This window comes from Hippocampus zosterae, chromosome 3 (genome assembly GCF_025434085.1).
Source record: "Hippocampus zosterae strain Florida chromosome 3, ASM2543408v3, whole genome shotgun sequence".
NCBI classification, from domain to species: domain Eukaryota; kingdom Metazoa; phylum Chordata; class Actinopteri; order Syngnathiformes; family Syngnathidae; genus Hippocampus; species Hippocampus zosterae.
The window spans coordinates 3,160,622-3,177,926 of NC_067453.1; the positions used below are offsets into that span (position 1 = coordinate 3,160,622).

Sequence of the window (17,305 nt, forward strand, 5' to 3'; positions counted from 1 at the left end):
TGCTTTAGAGTATAGGTGAGTCAATGAGTATGGATGCCTGTTCGTATGTGCACTTATGTGTGCATGTATGTATAGATAGATATGATCGAGGACCCCTGGACTCCTATGCATAAAAGTGTTTGGGGGAGCGACAACTAACGCAGGGCCCTCTACAAGGGAACTGTAGTGGAGGCTTCCTCTCCGAGCCAGCAGAAAATCCTGGCTTTGTTGGGGTCAAATTTGAGACCTCCAGCGGAGTGTTTACTCAGCGGAACTTTCGCAAGTTACTGAGTTTGTTCTTCTCAGATCTTGTTCTATTATTGTTTTTTTTCTTTTTCTTCATTAACGTGTCAGAGTTCAAGTGGAAAATGGGTCGTTTAAGCAATAAGCGTTATTTACTTTTTGATGGAAAGTCACAAAATGCCACTTAGGTTCGCTTCGTCCAATGTGAAAGGTATCCTAAATCCTATCAAGAGAAGCAAAATTCTGGGCAAAATGGCCATAGACAAGGTAGACATAATGTTTCTAAAAGAAACCCACCTAAATGACTTGGAACATTTGAAACTCAGAAGACAGGGATTTAAGCAGGTGTTTTCAGCCTCCTACGAGAAAGGACATAGGAGGAGGGTGCGTACTGTTATTTCTACAAAAGTAATATTCGAGTTGCAGTCAGAAATTAAAGACAAGGAGGGAGGTACAATATGATTGTGGGTAAAATGGAGGGATTTGTTGTGACCCTTATAAATGTTTATGCTCCACCTGGGGCATCGTGGAGGTTCTACCGAAATATTTTTGACTTAATGATAACTAAGTCATTAACCCATCAACCCTTTTCCAACCCTTAAAAAATGGGTTGGAAAAGGGTTAAAGATATACAGGCACCTCCTTGAGGTGGGGGGGATGCGACAATTCCAAGATCTTAGAAACAATTCAGGAATGAGTAATCAAGATTTCTATAGATTCTTGCAGCTTGGACATTACTTAAAGAGAACTCTATGCACAGGATGGGTCCAACAAAGTGGTTTTGGCTTAATCAAGATATTCCTACGATCATATGGATTTTGCGTATTTGGAACCGTGAGTCGCCGCTTGGAATTGAAATGGATTTCCATGGGACAGGAGAAGTGAACCAATCTCTTTTTTCGTCAATGGATGCTACAGCTTCTTGTTGACTTTGAAACTTAGCTTGTAGCCGACGTGTGCACATTTTGAGCATGACGTCTCTGATCCACTGGTTAAAGGACACTTTGATTCTCTCCTCTTTCATCTCAAACCGATTCAAACAACAAAGTGTGTGACGGAAAAGTGGTTAGGACTGCACGACTGTCCGTGATTTATGTTATGTGTTGTGTTTATTATTTTACTTTATGTTAACTGTTTTGTAAAGCGCTTTGTTACAGCTGCCGCTGTTGTGAAAGCGCTATATAAATCAGCATGTATTGTATTGTATTGTATTGTATTATGTGTCCCCTTTCCTGCTTGGCTCTCGATGAAGGCGGATGCTTTTTGCTCCGCTCCTGCCTCCAACCCCCACCCTCTCCTTGCTCGCCACTTAGTCTTTGTGCTGTCTTTGTCTAACTTTTCCTAGCCTCCTACCGTATTTTCATCCGAAGAACTAACCATGGAATTAGTTGGCTGGTCTCTCGATGCAATCAACAAAATTTTTTCGACGAAAACAGCAGGCAGTGGGGAGCCTGCTTCCCCCTCGGGGACATTTGCTGCCGGATACGCCCTTGATCCATGGAGAAAGTGGAGAATGGTGTGCCTGTCAATACTGTCCGTTGAGGATGTGGAAGACATCTACATTATCAGCCTTCTGATAGAAGGTATGCTTCTGTTTCGTGTTAGCAGCTTCCTGTTCTCTCGCAAAATTCAACCGACGGGAGCGACTTAATTGGAAGTGAAGAAGCTGCCGGTCATTCTCGATGGTTTGGCGCGAATGTCCAACACTCAGACTCAAGCGGTGACTGAGCTCAACCGCAATATAGATGCAGATTTGGAGCGACACCGTACGATCGACAACAACATGGAGAAGTTGGAATCCCTGCTGCGGAAAGAGATTGCGGATTTGGCTGATCGACGCCAGTGAAGAGATACAGGCCACGGACTCAAGGCTGTCTGAAATTGTTGGCGGCCGTCCCTCCAAAACAAACAACACTATCTGTACCCTTTCCCCTGGATGGAAGTATACATGGAAGCTAGTGCACCCCACCATCACCCCCCTCCTTCTCGACCATGGACTGATAAGCCGGGACTGTCTTCATGAGCAGAACTCGACGAAGCAGCTATGACCTGTACACGCATACACATACACAACTGAACAATAACACGCGCATACACATCCTGATTATCACCGTCTTCATCGCTGCGATTCTTTTCCCCCGTGACGTGTTACGATCTGCAGAGCGCTCGTGTCCGTGCAGCTGGCCAGAGCTGCCGGTCGCGGTCACCCCATCTGCCCCTTCCCATTCATCCTACCTCTTATTACATGTTATGTCTTGTGACTTGTTGTAACTGTCATATGCTTATTTATTTGCTAGGGTCTTTTTTTATCCTGGACTTAAATTATCCTCAGAAAAGGATAGTTCGAGTGTGTTTTTTTCCCTCTCCCTACCCAGTGTTTTCCTTTCTGAATTCTGACTGTAATTTCCCCATTGTGGGACAAATAAAGGATAAAGGATATCTTAGATCCTGGGGTACTATATCGAAAATTTACAAAGAGTTGCAGGTAGTAGAAGGTGGAGATACAACATATATAAACAATAAGTGGGCTAAGGAGGCTGGCATTACAATTCAACTGGAAGAGAGAACAATAGCGCAGCAATGGAAATGTACATCGGCTCTCTCTTGGAGGGAATTTGGGTGGAAGAATGTTGTCAGGTTTTTTTAGAGTTCCGGCCCAAGGGACTTCACAAGGAATGAATACAGCCTGTTGGAGATCCTGCGGTAATAGCAAAGCCTCACATTTTCATGTGTTTTGGGAATGCCTGGTCATCTCCAAATACTGGGAAGAGACAAGGATGATTATGGGTAGGATTATGGGAACAGTGGTCCCTCCGACCTTTGAAGCCCTGTACTTGGGACTGGAACCTGACTTTACCATTAACTTTGCCCAGAAATACACCTACAACATCTTGTTAGCAAGCAAAAAAGCAATCACAAGAAGATGGCTGACAAAAGAGCCCCCAACAGTCAAAGCCTGGATTAAGGTGGTTGGGAAATTTTTGAAATGGAGAAACTGACATTTATTCTTCGAGGCGAACAAGAAAAATTTGAGACATTATGGGATACCTGGATAAAATTTACGGAAACCTAAGGAAGTGCTTGAACAGACAGTTGAGTTACCCTATCGGCCCCATTCCACTCAAGTTGGTTTATTTTTGTTTATTATTATTATTTTATTTTATTTCATTACTTTTCTATTCATATGGCACAGTGTTCAGGACATTGTATATGTGGGAGGGCAGTAATTCTAACCCGTTTCACAGGTATGTCAATGTACTATTTCGATGCTCGGAACTGATGTGGTTCTATGGATTTAAACACGTGAACATGTTTTTCTTTTTTCTAATCGTTTGAAAAAAAATAATTAAAAAAAAGGACAGTGCATATTAATGAAGATTTGCATGTGCCAAATTATAGCCGTTGGCTCATTTCCAGCTGTAGTCTCTTGGCAGGTTGATGTAACATTCATTCATTCATTTTTCGATCCACTGTAATCTCACGAGGGTCGCGGGGGTGCTGGAGCCTATGCCAGCTGTTTTCGGACTGTACGCAGGGGTGACCTTGAACCCGTTGCCAGCCAATCGCTGGGCATAGAGAGACGAACAACCATCCATGCTCACATTCACACCAAGGGGCAATTTAGAGTGTTCAATCAGCCTACGAGGCATGGTTTTGGAACGTGGGAGGAAACCGAGCGACAGGAGAAAACTGATGTAACATTTTAAGGATAAACACAATAAAAAAAGAGTGTAAGAAAAGCCAAGACATAAATCGCTAACTCATTCAGTGCTTGGTGACCAACAGAGCGAGTGTGCTCAAGAAAAATGTACTGTCATTTTTTATACAAGTGCTACAAGGTGATGGGGGGGGGGGGGGGGGGGGGAATGTCCCTCATGAGAAATACAAAAAAATGTGATATGATCTATTTTAGTGGTTTTCAAACTTTTGATCCCTAGCGGTATGGGAGGGTAAGATAAGATAAGATAAGATATCCTTTATTCGTCCCACAATGGGGAAATTTACAGCCTCCAGCAGCAAGAATGTATGGAGAAAGAAGAAAGGAGAAAGAGAAAAAAAAACAACAAACATATTTCAATTAAATACAATATGAACACAAATGGATAAAAATTATTATTATTATTATGATTGTTTTTTATTCATCAGCCTGACAGCAGTCGGTAGGAACGAGCGTCGGTATCTCTCCTTCTTGCAGCGCGGGTGTAACAGTCTCTGGCTGAAGGAGCTACCAAGTGCTGTCAGGGCAGGCTGGAGGGGGTGAGCGGGACTGGCCATCATAGCTTTTAGCTTAGTTAGCATCGTTCTGTTGCCCACCTCCTCCAGAGTGTCAAGGGAGCAACCCAGGACAGAACTGGCCTTCCTGACCAGTCGCTCCAGTCTCTTTCTGTCCCGGGCCGAGATGCTGCCTGACCAGCAGACAATGCCGTAATGGATGGCCGAGGCCACCACCGAGTTATAGAACGTCTTAAGAAGTGACCCCTGAACCCCAAAAGACCTCAGCTTCCTGAGTAGGAAGAGTCGGCTCTGTCCTTTCCTAATCAGGGTGTCCGTGTTTGTAGACCAGTCCAGTTTGTCGTTGAGAAGAACACCAAGGTACTTGTAGGAGGCCACCCTCTCTATGTCCATACCCTGGATGTTCATCGGTGCTGGTGAGGACTTTTTCCTGCAGAAATCCACAACCAACTCCTTAGTTTTCCTAGGGTTGATCTGGAGGAGATTCTGCTGGCACCAGTCCACAAAGTCCTTTGTCAGTCCCCTGTACTCCCGATCGTCCCCTTCTGTAATGAGGCCAACAATCGCAGAGTCATCGGAGAACTTCTGAAGGTGGCAGTTTGGAGTGTCGTGTCTGAAGTCCGAGGTGTAGAGGATGAACAGGAATGGAGCCAGAACAGTCCCCTGCGGCGCTCCAGTGCTGCAGAGAAGCCGGTCCGACTCACAGCTCTGCAATCTCACGTACTGCGGACGATTTGTGAGGTAATCTATGATCCATGCTGTGAGATGGTGGTCCACTCCGGCGTTGTGCAGTTTGCCTCCCAGCAAATTGGGCTGGATGGTGTTGAAGGCACTGGAGAAATCAAAGAACATGATTCTCACAGTGCTCCCAGCCTTCTCCAAGTGTGACAGCACTGAGTGGAGGAGGTAGATAATGGCGTCTTCCACGCCGATGCCAGGCTGATAGGCAAACTGCAGCGGGTCCAGTGACGGGCTCACCAGCGGTCGAAGGTGGGCGAGGATGAGTCTCTCCAGCGTCTTCATCAGGTGAGACATCAGCGCCACCGGTCTGTAGCTGTTCAGCTCCTTAGGGTGGGGGGGTCTTGGGCACTGGGACCAGGCACGAAGTTTTCCACAGCTGTGGAGCTCTGCCCAGCTTCAGGCTCAGGTTGAAGATGTGCTGGACAATGTTACACAGCTGGTCAGAGCAGGTCCTGAGGAGCCGGGAACTGATCTTGTCCGGACCTGCTGCCTTCCTCACATTCATCTTCCTCAGTTGGTACTACATGATTACTTTCTGGGCGATAGACCGCACAGGCATACAAATTGGATATTTTACCGCGACACACCCGACAATGTGCCGCGGCACAGGGTTTGAAAAACATTGATCTATTTCACTGTGGGGCAGCAAGAAAGGCACCCACAGCAATGACCTCAGCTGCTATTCTGTTGTTGTTAGTTGTTGCTTAATAAGGGCAGGCAGTCGTGAGCTCTAACCTCTGTAAAAGGATGTCGTTGCGTAGTACCCTCTTCCTCAACTGGCGGACCGCGATCCATGACCGGACCGCCGACCTCCTCTGCCGGTCCGCCGACCTCCTCTGTCCGGACCCTCTGCAAATTGTATAAAATAATTTATAAATTGATTTTTACGTTATACATTTTATATTTGTGGACTATAATCTGCGCATTACCGCGATCGCCTGTTAAAATTATCCGTTGTATTCTTTGCGTGCACTAACAGATGTAATGCAGAGGACCGCGGCAGCGCGACTTTGTGTGTATAATATTTGACTCACTCGAGACCCTGCCTGAGCAGGGCATGTCGGCGATAACGATGCGCTGATTGGCTCCTCTGAACTTAAGGTGTGTCCATACATAAGCGTAAGCATATACCATGCGCTGATTGGCTCCTCTGAATTTAAGGTGTGTCCATACATAAGCGTCAGCACGCATTCAAAATGGATGATTGTGTCAGGAAACAGACGCATGCGCGATGCCACAGTGTGCTCACAGCTTCAGCCCAGGAGAGCCGCACACAGACAATTAGACAAAATGAAAAATTAGACAAAACGAATCGCGGGAGGTTTCGATTGTGTGCAGTTCTGCTGCCGCCTACTTTGCAGCTGTTTAATAGCAGAACACCGTCCATCCATCCATCTTCTACCGCTTATCCGGGGCCGGGTCGCGGGGGCAACAGCTTTAGCAGGGAAGCCCAGACTTCCCTCTCCCTAGCTACTTCTTCCAGCTCTCCCCGGGGGATCCCGAGGCGTTCCCAGGCCAGCTGGGTGACATAGTCTCTCCAGCGTGTCCTGGGTCTTCCTCGGGGTCTCCTCCCGGTGGGACATGCCCGGAACACCTCACCAGGGAGGCGTTCAGGAGGCATCCGAATCAGATGCCCAAGCCACCTCATCTGGCTCCTCTCGATGTGGAGGAGAAGCGGCTCGACTCGGAGCCCCTCCCGGATGACCGAGCTTCTCACCTTATCTCTAAGGGAGAGCCTGGACACCCTGCGGAGAAAACTCATTTCGGCCGCTTGTATCCGGGATCTCGTTCTTTCGGTCACGACCCATAGCTCGTGACCATAGATGAGGGTTGTGTCACGTCGCGTGTCCGCCAGCAGGTGGCGGGTTTTCTCCTCCGCCATCGGCACACCTGCCCGTAATTTCGGGCTGATTACCCCCCTTTATTTAGAGACTCCGGCAGTCATCTCACTGCCGGAGAATTCCACGCCGTGCCATATTGCTCTCGCGCTCGATTTCGCTATTTGTCGTTCGACCTGTTGCCTTTTTGCCTTACGGCCGATTACTCTTGTTATTCGCGTTTCGCTTCTAGTTTTTGTATTAATTGTATTTCCGCCAATTCAGGCCCCCCTCGCGTCGTCTTGTTTTCCGCGAGCGTTTTCAGTTATAGTTTCCTTCTTTGTTATTCCTGGTCCTTATTTGACCAGCGTTTTGTGTTACCGTTTTTTCCCTGTCGGGCTCTTTCTGTTTTTGTCATTAAAGACACTCTTTTCTTTGACAAGATTCTTTCGTTTTCTGTTTTTCCGGGGATCCAATCCTTTAGTTCCTTGTTCTGCTCGGAGCGATCGTTATCGCTTCGGGCAGAACGTGACAGGTTGGAACGTAGATCGACCGGTAAATTGAGAGCTTCGCCCTTTGGCTCAGCTCCTTCTTCACCACGACAGACCGATACAACGTCCGCATCACAGCAGACGCTGCACCGATCCGCCTGTCGATCTCTCGCTCCCTCCTGCCCTCACTCGTGAACAAGACCCCAAGATACTTAAACTCCTCCACTTGGGGCAAGATCTCCCCCCCGACCCGGAGGGGGCACTCCACCCTTTTCCGACTGAGGACCATGGTTTCAGATTTGGAGGTGCTGATTTTCATCCCAACCGCTTCGCACTCGGCTGCGAAACGCTCCAGTGAGAGTTGGAGAGCCCCGTTTGAAGGAGCCAACAGCACCACATCATCTGCAAAAAGCAGGGATGCAATACTGAGGCCACCAAAACGGACCCCCTCAACGCTTCGGCTGCGCCTAGAGATTCTGTCCATGAAGGTTATGAACAGAATCGGTGACAAAGGGCAGCCTTGGCGGAGTCCTACCCTCACTGGAAACGATTCCGACTTACTGCCGGCAATGCGGACCAAACTCTGACATCGGTGGTATAGTGACCGAACAGCCCGTATCAGGGGGTTCGGTACTCCATACCCACGAAGCACCCCCACAGAACTCCCCGAGGGACACGGTCAAACGCCTTCTCCAAGTCCACAAAACACATGTAGACTGGTTGGGCGAATTCCCACATACCCTCGAGAACCCTGCTAAGGGTGTAGAGCTGGTCCACTGTTCCACGGCCGGGACGAAAACCACACTGCTCCTCCTCAATCTGAGGCTCGACTTCCTGACAGACCCTCTTCTCCAGCACCCCTGAATAGACCTTACCAGGGAGGCTGAGGAGTGTGATCCCTCTGTAGTTGGAACACACCCTCCGGCCGGTCCCCCTTTTTAAAAAGAGGGACTACCACCCCGGTCTGCCAATCCAGAGGCACTCTCCCCGTTGACCACGCGATGTTGCAGAGGCGTGTCAACCAGGACAGCCCCACAACATCCAGAACCTTGAGGAACTCCGGGCGGATCTCATCCACCCCTGGGGCCTTGCCACCGAGGAGCTTTTTAACCACATCGGTGACTTCAACCACAGAGATAGGAGAGCCCACCTCAGAGTCCCCAGGCTCTGCTTCCTCCAAGGAAGGCATGTTGGTGGAGTTGAGGAGGTCTTCGAAGTACTCTGCCCACCGGTTCACAACGTCCCGAGTCGAAGTCAGCAGCGCCCCATCCCCACTGTACTCAGTGTTCGTGGTGCACTGCTTCCCCCTCCTGAGACGTCGGATGGTGGACCAGAATTTCCTCGAAGCCGTCCGGAAGTCGGCTTCCATGGCCTCACCGAACTCTTCCCATGCTCGGGTTTTTGCCTCGGCGACCACCGAAGCTGCGTTCCGCTTGGCCAGTCGGTACCCGTCAGCTGCCTCTGGGGTCCCACAGGCCATAAAGGCTCGATATGACTCCTTCTTCAGCTTGACGGCATCCCTTACTGCTGGTGTCCACCAGCGAGTACGAGGGTTGCCGCCACGACAGGCACCAACCACCTTACGGCCACAACTCAGATTGGCCGCCTCAACAATAGAGGCACGGAACATGGTCCACTCGGACTCAATGTCCCCCGTCTCCCCCGGAACATGGGAAAAGCTCTGTCGGAGGTGGTAGTTGAAACTCCTTCTGACAGGGGATTCCGCCAGACGCTCCCAACAAACCCTCACAATACGTTTGGGTCTGCCAGGACGGACCGGCATCTTCCCCCACAATCGGAGCCTACTCACCACCAGGTGGTGATCAGTTGACAGCTCCGCCCCTCTCTTCACCCGAGTGTCCAGAACATGCGGCCGCAAATCCGATGATACAACTACAAAGTCGATCATCGAACTACGGCCTAGGGTGTCCTGGTGCCAAGTGCACATGTGGACACCCTTATGCTTGAACAAAGTGTTCGTTATGGACAGTCCGTGACGAGCACAGAAGTCCAATAACAAAACACCACTCGAGTTCTGATCGGGGGGGCCGTTCCTCCCAATCACGCCCCTCCAGGTCTCACTGTCATTGCCCACGTGAGCATTGAAGTCCCCCAGTAGAACAAGGGAGTCCCCAGCAGGAGTACTCTCCAGCACACCCTCCAAGGACTCCAAAAAGGGTGGGTATGCTGAGCTGCTGTTTGGTGCATATGCACAAACAACAGTCAGGACCCGTCCCCCCACCCGCAGGCGGAGGGATGCAACCCTCTCGTCCACCGGTGTGAACCCCAATGTACAGGCACTGAGCCGGGGGGCAATAAGTATGCCCACACCTGCTCTGCGCCTCTCACCGTGAGCAACTCCAGAGTGAAAGAGAGTCCAACCCCTCTCGAGAGGACTGGTACCAGAACCTAGGCTGTGTGTGGAGGCAAGTCCGACTATATCCAGTCGGAACTTCTCTGCCTCACACACCAGTTCGGGCTCCTTCCCTGCCAGAGAGGTGACATTCCATGTCCCAAGAGCTAGCTTCTGCAGCCGAGGATCGGACCGCCAGGGTCCCCGCCTTTGGCTGCCGCCCAGCTCGCATTGCACCCGACCCCTTTGACCCCTCCCACGGCTGGTGAGACCATGAGAAGGGGGACCCACGTTGCCTCATCGGGCTGAGCCCGGCCGGGCCCCATGGGTGTAGGCCCGGCCACCAGGCGCTCGCCAACGAGCCCCACCTCCAGGCCTGGCTCCAGAGGGGGGCCCCGGTGACCCGCGTCCAGGCAAGGGAAACTGGGTACCATCGATTTTATTTGTCATAAGGGGCTTTGTGAGCCGTGCTTTGTCTGGTCCCTCACCTAGGACCTGTTTGCCATGGGTGACCCTGCCAGGGGCATAAAGCCCCAGACAACTTAGCTCCTAGGATCATTGGGACACACAAACCCCTCCACCACGGTAAGGTGACGGCTCACGGAGGAGAGCAGAACACCGCAACATGGTAAATGAACATCCCAATGGCGTCCTCAAATAATATTTGCATGCCTCAGACATTGCATTCATCTATAGTGGAAGAAAAGCACTGCACATTCCTGTGCTCCCTTGTGTCAGTATTTAAAATGGTTCTTAACACCTCTTCTGATATATTTTTTAAGTGATTTCAGAAGGGATGTGAAAAGGGGAATTGTACAAATGAAAAGGATATTTTTGTTTTTATGTTTAGTATTTATTTTGGTAAAATTAGTATTTTGTTTTGTTTTTGTTAAATGAATGGGAAAATTACAACTACTGTTTAACAAAGTTAAAATAAAAATGTCTTATTCCCCTAAAAGGGCTATTTCTATTATTAAGCAGGCACAACTTAACAAAATAAAAGAGTTCCTGTGCCTCAACACAATACTAAAAATAATATTTGCTGTGTAATGGCAAAGTGAATAATTGTTATTTTCATGCACCCCATTATTGGATGGTTGTGAGGAGTGTTGATTTGTATAAGATTAGCTTGACCATACTAAATGGGCATATTGCCCTGCTCCCCATGACCGCTGTGCATGGGACCGTACCTTGGTCTTATTAAAAAAAAAAAAAGTGGACCGACAGCATTTCAAGTTGAGGACCACTGGCGTAGCGTGTCAAAGGTTGGAAAAAGGTACCAAGGCAAGGCCATCAAGACTGGATGACAAAGTTGAGCTTTGATGAAATTCAACGGCCTGCGTGGTCGTTTTACCTCAACCCGATAGAATAGCTGTGGGATGAATTGAATTAGAATGATTTGAATTAGACCTCATAAATTTTAATAAGCTTTGAAGTCAAGATGGCGCCCGAGTAGGCAGCCGTCGGCAAGTGCTCTCATGAGCCTTGCTTTTTTTGTTGTTTTGTCACTTTGTGCTTGTTACGTCGTGTGGACTAATGGGGACTTTTTTCAGCATTTTTTGGCCACGCCATTCATCAAGGAGGAGACTCTGTGCTTGGTGGTTGCGCCTTCTCGGCAGCATGGGTATGTATACCAGCACTGTTTTTGCCTGGGAGGAATGTCGGCGCCATTTGACTGTTGTTGCTGGACAGTCCTGGGGCGCTTGTGTCTTCGCCAGTAATGGGCAGCATTTTTCACAGCCCCCCTTTGTTCAGCGGAGAGATCGTTGCTGTTGAACGGTCTGCAGTTGGATGGATGTAAGGCTTGAGGAGCTGACGATGAGAAGAAAGGAGCGTGAACGCGGAGCGCCAATGCGGTTGTGGAACTGGGAGTTGTGGCTTGGAATTGAAGTGGATTTACATGGGATGGGAGATGTGAGCCAATCTCTTTTTCGTCAATGGACGCGACAGTTTCGTGTTTGCTTTCAAAACTTAGCTTGTAGCAGACGCGTGCACATTTTCAGCATGACGTCTCTGACTAACTGGTGAAAGGACACCTTGATCCTGCTTCAGACAACAAAGTGTATGCAGAAAAGTGGTGAAGATTGCACGACTGTCTGTGTCCTATGTGTTGTGTTGTGTAATTTTTGTTATTGTGACTTCAAAATGGCGCCGCATGAGTGGCTGCTTTTCCAGCAGCTCCTATATTTTGTTGTTCTACGTCTTCCTTTCATAACTTTGCTGCTGTGAATTGGGAATTTCTCCATTGCAAGACTAAAAGGTTTTCTGATCTTACATATATATATATAGATCTTACAATCATGTGTATATATATATATATATATATATATATATATATATATAGGGCGGCCCGGTAGTCCACTGGTTAGCACGTCGGCTTCACAGTGCAGAGGTACCGGGTTCGATTCCAGCTCCAGCCTCCCTGTGTGGAGTTTGCATGTTCTCCCCGGGCCTGCGTGGGTTTTCTCCGGGTGCTCCGATTTCCTCCCACATTCCAAAAACATGCGTGGCAGGCTGATTGAACACTCTAAATTGTCCCTAGGTGTGAGTGCGAATGGTTGTTCGTTTCTGTGTGCCCTGCGATTGGCTGGCAACCGATTGAGGGTGTCCCCCGCCTACTGCCCGAAGACAGCTGGGATAGGCTCCAGCACCCCCTGCGACCCTAGTGAGGATCAAGCGGCTCGGAAGAGGAATGAATATATATATATATATATATATATATATATATATATATATATATATATATATATATATATATATATAAAGCCTCGTCTCACCCCTCAGGTGGTGTCCGTCCCTCATTCAGCTCGGGTCCTCTACCAGAGGACAGGAAGCTTGAGGGTTCTGCGCTGTTCCCAGCACTGCACATTTCTAGACTGAGATGTCCGATGTTGTTCCCGGGATCTGTTCCAACCATTTATCTAGTTTGGGGGTCACTGCCCCGAGTGCTCCGACCACCACAGGCATGGCTGTCACCTTTACCTTCCAGGCTCTCTCCAGCTCCTCTCTGAGCCCTTGTTATTTCTAGAGTTTCTCGTGTTCCTTCTTTCTTATGTTTCCATCGCTTGGGACCGCTCCATCCACTACAACGGCTTTCCTCTGCCCTTTATCTATGATCACGATATCAGGTTGGTTCGCCATTACCATCTTGTCGGTCTGGATCTGGAAGTCCCACAGGATCTTCGCTCTGTCATTCTCCACCACCTTCGGAGGTGTTTCTTGTTTGGAACTATTTTGTGTGGAAGGTTACAGTGTTCTGTGGCCATATAAATAAAGTGGAGCTTCTCTGTGTTCGTCTGACAGCGAAGGTGCGCCGCTGAGGCACGTCAAGAGTTCAGCGGTACAGTGGCAGCGACCACACTGAAAATAAAACGTCTCCAGTTTGTCATCGAACCAAGCGTAGTCATCCGAAATGATGTCTACACAATACTGTTATGTTGACATGTCTACCACGCAAGAAGGACCAACACAATCAACATAGCCTGACTGCTGTGTTCAAAGCAAACTTGAGAAAAACCAAGTATGCAACCATGGTTTCAATCCACAATTGGCTAAGTACTAGTTTATCTTCGATGTGCACTTTATAATTTTATATTTCTCTGTTTGATTCCATAAAAAGAGCTGTTAAAGCAGCTGTTGTGTGACAAAATATTTTTTTCACTTTTTGATGGACAGTATATTGTGTGAGAGATTGTTTGAATAACTGCTCATGTGAAAATCTAAATTGTTATTTCAGTAAATGTTTGCATTTTGCACATAGAAAAGGATTCATGATTCCATTTTGATGAGAGCATTAAAATGGGGAAAAATAGGACAAACAAAATATAAAAGGAAATTCAGAAACGATAAAAAATACGTGAGTGGTCGCGATTAATTTTTTAGTTCATTTGAGTTCGTTATGACAGTTGCATTTTTTATTAGGTTAAATGCTCACCGCCCCACTACCGGGCCACCTTGTCTGGATTTAATTCAAGGATTATGAATGATATACAGTACATTTCCCCCGGTCACATGTTTGGGCATTTCATATCCTTCCACACGGAACAGAACAGTTTCTAAAAGTTGAGGAAAAACAAGCAACATGGATGAACATGCAATTTGCCAGTGAATTGATTTTCAAACCAGCAATGTGGAATATTCTGTAAAACCTCTTCTTGAATATGCCATTAACTTAAAAAAAACGGCAATAATTTTCTCACTGAGTTTTGTTTTGTAGGACCATTATGAGGAGCAGTCTTCGTACAATCCAGCCACGTGTTTTCTCCAAAAATCCCCAACTGAGCTACATGTAAGTGTCCACACTCCTTCCTTCAGTTTTTCATTGATAAGGTCTCTACAGCTAGGACTCCGGTCTCAAATACCATATCTGACTCCTCTGTCCATGTTCCATGTACTAAATTCTTTTGAAACTGTCCTTGGCGCTTTTGGAGGATGTAGTTCGCCAGACGAAGCCATCTGGCTCCCCTTGCGACTCTTCCCCCACACTTCTTTCAGGAGGTTCTCCCGAGTGTTGGCGCATCGGTCTTGGATATCATAAACAGCAGCATCTCTTCTGGTGTAGTTCCCCAACAGTTTAAACATGCTGTGGTCCAAGGCTTGATCAAGAAACCTGGTCTTGATCCAGATGTGCTGTCAAGTTTCAGGCCCATTTCTAAACTGCCTTTCATTTCCAAAATTCTGGAAAAAGTGGTGCACATGCAGTTGAAACTTTTCTTAGATGAATATAACATCTTGGAGGTCTTCCAGTCAGGTTCCAAGACGATGCATGGCACGGAGTCAGCCCTGTTACTCGTTTCTAATGACATCCTCCTGGCAAATGACTCTGGAGACCACGTGTGTCTAGTTTTATTGGACTTAACTGCAGCATTTGATAGAGTGGATCACAGTATTCTGCTGACTCGTTTGCAGCACTTGGTGGGCATTGGCGGCAGTGCTCTTGAGTGGTTTAGGTCCTATCTAGCTGACACAACCTTTTGTGTCAGCCTTGGCTGCTCTGAGTCACGCACTGCTGCTCCCCTGTCATGTGGTGTTCCACAGGGCTCAATTCTGGGGCCTCTGCTGTTCTCGCTGTATCTGCTCCCATTGGGTTCCATCTTAAGGAAACATGGTATGCCCTTCCACTGCTATGCAGATGACTGCCTGTTCTATGTCCCACTGAGCAAGAAAGACACCTTCTCATTAAGGTCACTCCTATCCTGTCTGGAAGAAATCAAAACCTGGATGGCACAAAATTTCTTGAAATTCAACAAAAAGAAGACAGAGGTGATATTGTTTGGTCCCAGTGGCCCTTGTACATTCCATCCTGTAGACTTGGGCCCCCTGTCTCCTTATCTTAAGTCAACAGTCTCAAACTTGGGCCTTAAACTGGACAGTGATTTCAAACTCGATCGGCAAATTGGTGCCGTTGTTAAATCCAGCTTCTTTCACCTTGGACAGCTGGTCAAAATAAAACCTCTCCTCTCACATGAACACTTTGAGACAGTAATTCAAGCCTTTGTCACAACCCGGCTCGATTACTCCAATGCCCTTTACTTCAGTCAGCCAGTCCTCCATTAAGCGCCTTCAGCTGGTCCAGAATGCCGCTGCTCACCTCTTGACCGGTACTCGTAAGAGGGAGCACATAACTCCTACTCTGGCTCCCTTCACTGGCTCCCTATACATTTTAGAGTTATTTTCAAGATCCTCCTCTTTGTTTTCTAATCTCTGAATAATCTCGCGCCACCTTACCTCTCTGAACTCCTGTTGTTCCTCTGAACACTGTTTGGTGCTTTCTACCGCCTTTATTACCGATTTGTCTTACTGTTTATTGTGCATGTTAAATTGCTCCATGTACAGCACTTTGTATGCAGCGATGGCTGTTTGAAAGTGCTCTATAAATACTGTTGACTTGACTTGACTCAATTAATGTCACCTTAGATGTTGCTTGCCAGAGAACCAAGTCACTGTTTATGTTATCCGGAGTTATTTTGCCTGTGTGGTCAACATCCACACACCTGGCAGCGGACAAGGAAAACCCTGTCTGCAAAGGCTTGCTCTGAAGCTGCTTCGGAGAAGCAGCAGAGTTAACATGCATTCAAATGTTTTCTATAAAAGATTCAAAATAATATAGCAATAAATATAAAGGAAAGAGGCCTAATCTCCAAATTTACAAACTGAATAAACCAAAAGTAGTCTTCTACTGTGCCCTGTCCATGTGCAGTTTTAAAATTTATGAATATTGGCAAATGCAACAGATCTGGTCTTAAGATGCCCATTGTTATGTTTATGGTCTTCTTAACCACCTGATTATAGTGTCTCACCCGTTTCATCTTTCTTTCTTTCTCTTGTGATATGACGCAGTGACAGACGAATGTGTTTTTTCAGGGCGAGCCTCATCATTAGTTTTCAAGGAGGTCGATCTTCAAATCCCCCCCCCCCCCCAAAAAAAGGGGAAAAAATTGTTTCATAATATAAGGATAACAATTCCAGCCGTTGTCTGTTAAAATGTCTTTAAACCTTTGTGATTTTAAGGCATGTTAGTTTTTTTAGATCTCAGAAAAAAAATTGTGATACATTTGCTGATAATCTTATCAACAGACTACACTATAACATATTCACATATAGTAATTGAATGTGTTGTCAAGTCAAGTACAATTTTATTGTCAAATGTGCTGTATGTGCAACATACAGCACAAATATGTGTGTGTGTACAGCATATATATATATATGCGTGTCGACCCCACTGTGAAGAGGTACCGGATTCGATTCCAGCTTGTGCCTTCCTGTGTGGCGTTTGCATGTTGTCTTCATGCCTACATGGATTTTTTCTGGGTACTCAATTTAGTTCCCACATTCTAAAACATTTATGGCAGGTTAATGGAACACTCTAAATTGTCCCTAGGTGTGACTGTGAGCACGGAAGGTTGTTTGTCTATGTGTGCCCCGCGATTGGCTGGCAACCAGTTCAGGGTGAACGCTGCCAACTGCCCGAAGACAGCTGGGATAGGCTCAGCACCCCCTGTGAGGAGAAGCAGATCAGAAAATGCATGTATGCTCACACTTACACCTCGGGACAATTTAGAGTGCTGAATCAGTCTGCCATGCATGTTTTTGGAATGTGGGAGAAAACCGGAGTAACTGGAGAAAACCCATGCAGGCATGGTGAGAACACAGGAAGGCTGGAGCCAGGATTGAACCCACAACCTCTGCACTGTGAGGTCGAGGCGCTAACCACTCACCCACTGAGCTGCCCCACACAGCAAAACGAAAATTAAATTTACCTTTTGAGGGATAAAAATGACAACTATGACTCAGCGCGGTTTGATGTATTGATTTTATGTTCTCGCCATCAGAAACTTGTCCAAGAACCCAATGCTGACAAAATTGTCCTGGCAGATCTTTGAAAATCTTCAAGTCATGGAACTGTAAGTTCACATTTTTCACAGACTACTCAGTCAATAGATGGTGGT

The 17,305-nt window shown here is 47.3% G+C and overlaps 1 protein-coding gene across 1 annotated transcript in view; it reads left to right on the forward strand.

Moving 5' to 3' along the window:
* LOC127597659 (NT-3 growth factor receptor-like) overlaps window positions 1-17,305 on the forward strand; it is a 74,644-nt gene that overhangs the window by 6,862 nt on the left and 50,477 nt on the right. The window contains exons 3-4 of the mRNA XM_052060854.1: window positions 14,074-14,145; window positions 17,189-17,260. Coding sequence (XP_051916814.1) covers window positions 14,074-14,145; window positions 17,189-17,260 — 144 coding nt within the window. The remainder of the gene's footprint in view (window positions 1-14,073; window positions 14,146-17,188; window positions 17,261-17,305) is intronic.